The sequence below is a fragment of the Cryptomeria japonica genome, chromosome 8 (genome assembly GCF_030272615.1).
Source record: "Cryptomeria japonica chromosome 8, Sugi_1.0, whole genome shotgun sequence".
Taxonomy (NCBI): domain Eukaryota; kingdom Viridiplantae; phylum Streptophyta; class Pinopsida; order Cupressales; family Cupressaceae; genus Cryptomeria; species Cryptomeria japonica.
In genome coordinates, this window is record NC_081412.1 from 745,856,080 (window position 1) to 745,862,079 (window position 6,000).

Sequence of the window (6,000 nt, forward strand, 5' to 3'; positions counted from 1 at the left end):
AAGTCAGCCCTATCTTCTTAACCCAAATACAACCTGATCATATATACATGTTTGAGGTCAAATAAACATCCCCAGTTATAATTTCTTTATGCATGGTAACACAAAATACGAATCCGAGTTAAAAAAGATTGCCAAGTTTTCTGTGAATCTTAGTCTCAACTCTACGATTAATACACATCCACACTAATTAACGAGACTGCAATATAATTCATAGGTCCCGAGGAATTTAGGCTTAATCTCAATTGGCATACACGATACAATATTTGCCTTGGAGTTGCACGTGGTTTGGCATATCTGCATGAAGAATCTAGATTGAGAATTGTGCATCGAGACATCAAAGCTACAAACATCCTTCTCGATCAAGATATGTATCCAAAGATATCAGATTTCGGCTTGGCAAAGTTATTCGACCGGGATAGAACTCATGTTAGCACCAGGGTGGCAGGAACAATGTAAGATTTACCACCTTTTTCAATATTTTCTGCTTAGAAGAAACAACGAATTACATCAATATCGCTCTTTTTCAAACTTAATTGAGCACTCCTAGGCATGATTAGTTCATAGTTTACTAAGGTATAATTTGGGTGGAACTCTAAAATTGCTCCTGATTTTTTCAGTGGATATATGGCTCCTGAATATGCTTTAAAAGGTCAACTCACTGAGAAGGCAGACGTGTACAGTTTCGGAATAGTTGCTCTTGAAGTAGTAAGTGGCAGAAAGCACACGGAGAAGAAGTTGCAAGAAGAGATGGTTTATCTGACAGAATGGGTAACCGTACAAACCGCTTGCTTTTGAATTTTTAAGAATTTGTACTTATGTTAGTGCCATGAATATAAGTTTTCACGGAACATATCTTATAATGTTTGTTTTTGAACTCTTGGGTAAGTGTTAAATATAATGAATGTTGGATAATTGTTGTCTATTTTTCATGTGAGAAAGTTAGGATGGAAGCAATTTAGTTGTTGATCATAAAATTTGCAAATTTGTATTAATATTTTTTTGAAAAAATTATTATTCATTTTAATGTATTTTATATAAAATTGCTTTTGATATACTTGTATCTTCTTTAAGGTTGAAAAAACAATTTGATATATTTGACAATAAAGAGGTAAAAATTTATTCAAAACAGAAGTACATCAAAAGAAGACAAACCATCCAGTCAAGAGAATGCTACAAAAATTTATAGCGATCCACAAGTTGATCCAACATGTGACACAACGCTGAAGATAGTTGTCCCCTATCCCAAAAGACCAGCCCTCCATAAAATCAGATGCCCATTTGACATTGATATACTTATTTATATCTGTTTTATTCTGGTATTCTTTCAAATTGTATATACACTACTATTTTACAAATTTATTGAACTCCTTTTTTCTTACAATGAAAAATTCCATATCCACAACGTATATCTGAACACAATCGTTGAATTCGGCATGTATACATCCTAGGTTCTATTCTTGTGCCATGTTCAGGACAGCAGTTAAAACTAAACTAGCTTGGTGTTTTCTTTAATATTTAGTACCATTGGAGCGAATCATGAGAAATCATAGACTCTTCAGATAGTAGTTTCCTAATTGTGGTAAGTTTGAGTATGTTTCAGATAATTTTCATGGAATGCAAAAGAAACCAACAAAAAATCCCCAGAATATTATTAGAAATATATTTCTGATAGCACGAAGAAAACAAGTTGCAACATAAACATCATAGGTTTTTAATCTAACTTTGTTCTTTTGCGATTGCACAACAGACTTGGCATTTGTATGGAGAGAACAGACAGCTGGATTTGATCGATGTCAATCTTAAACGTTCCAGCTACTTGGAGGAAGAAGTTTTAAGGACAATCAATGTGGGTCTTTTATGCATCCAAGCAAATCCTACACTGCGACCATCGATGTCACAAGTTGTTGACATGCTGGAGGGAAAAATAGGTGTTGATGTTTCACATTGCGAACCTCCATATCTCAGCTCTGGGATGAAGAACGAGCTTGCAGAAGAGAGTTCATTGTCTTACTTGGAGGGACCATGGGAGGGAAGCATCTCTTCGCAAGAAACATCTGTTGTCAAACAACAAAAGACAGATGATGATAATGATGAGAACAGTCTTATATAAAATGAAGTCCTGCTGGCCTCTATCCAGTTTCAACCTCTGACCTCCCTTTGTCGAAATGTTATACATAGATAAAGCTTTTATTGTGATGAGTGGATGCTTCATTCGTAATAACAGGTATTGTTTCCATGAATGAAAGGTGTGAGAGAAGTTTATAAGGGTTTGAATTTTTATTGATTTCATTTTGCAACTTAAATGACATATTTGTAAACTTAAAAAAAAATTCATATAAATAGAATATTTTGTAAACTTTTTAAATATCTATATATCTTGAACATAAATGTAAAGTTTTCTGAAATAAGTTATAACAAACTAAAAGAAAATGCATACATTGTGTTTGTTCATGCTATCCCCACCTTTGTTAAGTTAAGAAGGCACTGTGATATGTTTTATTCAGTTTATAGATGTCTTCCAATTATTATCTTTTTTGGAAACTTTTAATTAGGGTTTAGGGTTTAAGGTTTAGGGTTTAGGTGGCCTTTTAAATTATAAATATTTGGGCTTTTCCATAATTATTCCTGTTGAATTGTCGATATCATAGAAATTTCCATTTGTCATTTTGCAATTCACTTGGCTATGCCTCAAAAACAAAATTTGATTCACCTTTTTAGATTTTATTGTATCCAATGTCTTTGGATCCTATTTGCACTTGGCTAACTTTTTGTTTTATTTTTTCAGACTTAAATATTCTAATGAGATGAGAGATTTCTTAATATATTTTACCCTTTTTTTGTTATGTCTTGGGAGATTTGAAGAAGTCTTGTTGTGATAACTTGCATTAAAAATCTGGGGAAAATAATAATCAAGAAAGAAAGTAGAGTCTTCCATCTTTCACAAGCTATCTTGAGAGCTAGGCCACTCTTCATTTTATTTTGAATAATTTTGTTTTTTAGTGCATGAAAAATAAAAATGGATGATTTTCTTTCATATATATTGAATATTGAATGGGTTTGAACGTGTTTTAGTGAATATGGTTTTCTTGTATTTGTTTTATTGAGATTTTTTACTATGAGTGCTCTTTTATTACAACTATGAGCATGTTGGATTCACTTCAGTATATTGTTTTGGCCTTTCTTGGAACAAAACCACAAGTAGGTTGCACGTGTATGTCAAATCTTGTGTTCTTGTTATTGACCTTGAAATTCTTGAACATAGAAATATATGTACCAAATTCAAATTAGATTGGTCTCTTAGCTCAAAGATTGGCTAGAGCCTTGTATAGCTTTATGATGCCATGTGATAGGGTGTAGAACACATTCCCCTTAGCAATCATGGTTTTCATAAAGTTAGAAATTTGACAAGGAGATTGCTATAAGTTTTATCATTTTGAAAGGGTTTGGAATCTTTATTGCAACACTTTTAATCCTTCGTTGGTATTGTAATTATATGTTATATGTATTAAAGGTGAATGCAATTGTATGTGAACCTCTCTCTCTCTCTCCCTTACATCCTTGATTTCCATCCATCAATCTCAACCTTCCATTGCATTCTCCCATCATTCATACAGCCATTTTTCTCGTGTCTTATGCATTTGAATCCAAAAGAACCATTATGCTACTGAAATTCTTAGTGGGCACAAATCGAATGTGATCATGCTAGAAAAAATATGCATAATGAAAAGATCGACATACTTCGTTTTCAACGGATTTTATTGTGGTTTGATCTCTTTTTGCCTTATATTGATCGTTACTTTGATTTGTGTTTTTGAAGTTTTTTTCAATGCTAAAGCAATTTCTTTGAAAACAATTTTCTTTGCACACATTTTGGCACATCGAGTGCAACCCACATCATGGTTGTGGTCAAGCGGATTCATTACGCAAAGGCATATTCGCATACGCGGCAATGGATTTGCTGGTAAGATCTTCAATTTAGCACTTTTTATGTTCAAACTAAGCGGATTTGCAGTGTGCGGGCGTGAAATTGTAGGATTTTTTTACAGATTCGCCTGAACATCACCTATTTTCAGATTAGTGGATTCTCTCCTCTTTGAGCAGATTTGGCATCTATTTGGTGAATTCACACCTAATCTTGTTGAGTTGGATTCATGGAATTTGATGCAAATTTTCTTATTTTGAGGCAAATTAGATAATCACACACAGAGGCAAATTAGTGGCATAAAGGGGCGTATTTTAGCCTTTTAAATTGGATTTGGAAAACAATTCACAAAAGCGGATTTGAAGACATAGAGGCGGACATGCCCTGTCTATAGGCAGATTTTCTAGGTAAATTGCAAGAGTCTTCATTCTTTTGTGTCTATCAATTTTTCTTTCAACTCTAATATGCTAACTCATCTTTGCATATGATCAAACGTTAACTGATTTGTGTTACTTTCCTTCAATTGTCGAAGACAAAATTTAGAAACTACTAACATAGTATCTTGCAGGTTCACGGTCAAAGGAAATATACACTTCAATTTCTCTTTAAAGCATCAATCTGTGAGTGTTTTTCATGTTTGGGATTAATCTGTTGATTTATCTTCTAACCTTGCATTCTTGTATGAGTCATGTTGGTAAACAGATTTGTCAAAGTGAATGCTTCTTGAACAGTGACCCTATTCACCCGAAGAGCAGTGATAAAATGTGTCAACAAAAAGATTGCTATGAAGTAACAATCTTCCTTTACATTTGAGAGGGGCAGCTCCCTCATATGATGGGAGTTTTTAAGTATTTTTGTGTACTTTTTGACTTAAAAGTACATAGAAGAGAAAAGACAAAACTAAAGAAAGTTAAACAACAAGAATTTCAATGACAGGCCTATGAATATCAAATGAGATTTCACAATTGATGGCAATTACAAAGTGGTTTTTAACATAAAATAATTTTTGATATGCAGTGACGAAGAAAGAAAGATACCAAATCTCAACACACAAGGAGATAAGTTACTTTTACACATTCAACTCAAGATACCAAGAAATGATTGTGTTTCATTACATCAATTGCATAAATTATCAATGATTCACATAGGTATATAAAGGGATCACCAATTAAACATATGAAAAATTGGCAAAAATAAATCAAGAGAATATTTAGAACATACAAACAAATGTGTTCTTGATGCTCTTTGTGAGATCAACAAGATTCATCTCCAAACAATATGAATTTACAAGTGAAGAAGATAAGTCATAGAAGGTGGGATTGATTAGGACGACTATGTACTAGTATAATGAATGTTCCCCCCATAGGAGAGAAATGAGAGACTATGTAGCCCCCATAATATGATGTTTGTATTGTTGGTAGATTCTCGATACTAGATGTTCTAGATGAATCACACTCGTTAAACGACACCACAAATATGTGCAAGATGACTTCCCATTTTGCATATGTAGGAAGTAATATGATTGTCGCTAAAGTTTGCACATGGTCCAAAGACCAAATATAATCATACTAGTTTCCAAACTTGTACTGCTAAAGATTGGTATGCATATCTTGTTGTAATTAATCACTAATATTTTTTGTGAAACATTTCTAGATTCATATGTGGCAACAAGTATTGAGATCACAAATTGGACAACATACATGTGGAAAAATGGAAATGGAGGTTCTACTCTATGCGGGCTAGGGCTTCCCTAGCTTCATGTTTTTCTTCTAACTATGCTTCGTTTGAGATTGTGGTGGGGGGCGTTTGTATTGATGTGTGCCAAGGCTGGAGGCATGGGCTTGCTACAAGGTGTGTGGAGGGTTTTTGTGTGTGTAGATTGGCTATGGTAGGGGTGTGGAGAGCCCCTCAATTTTATTTCAAACTAGTTCTTTTTCCTCATTTTGATTGAGGGCATTGGTGTGGGTGTTGCCCTGGCGTAGGCGATGATTTGGTGTTGAGTTGAGTTTATAAAGGTTGTGAATCTTTGGAGGCATTTTTCATGAAACTTGTTTTGTTTAGTATCTTCTTCCTTTGTT

The 6,000-nt window shown here is 33.8% G+C and overlaps 1 protein-coding gene across 4 annotated transcripts in view; it reads left to right on the plus strand.

Moving 5' to 3' along the window:
- LOC131061410 (probable LRR receptor-like serine/threonine-protein kinase At1g07650) overlaps positions 1 to 2,394 on the plus strand; it is a 237,599-nt gene extending 235,205 nt beyond the window's left edge. For all 4 annotated transcript variants that reach the window (XM_057995054.2, XM_057995055.2, XM_057995058.2 and 1 more), the window contains 3 exons: positions 215 to 452; positions 618 to 768; positions 1,748 to 2,394. In XM_057995054.2, the coding sequence (XP_057851037.2) occupies positions 215 to 452; positions 618 to 768; positions 1,748 to 2,110 (752 nt within the window). In that variant the 3' untranslated portion in view covers positions 2,111 to 2,394. The remainder of the gene's footprint in view (positions 1 to 214; positions 453 to 617; positions 769 to 1,747) is intronic.
- Positions 2,395 to 6,000: the final 3,606 nt, after the last annotated feature.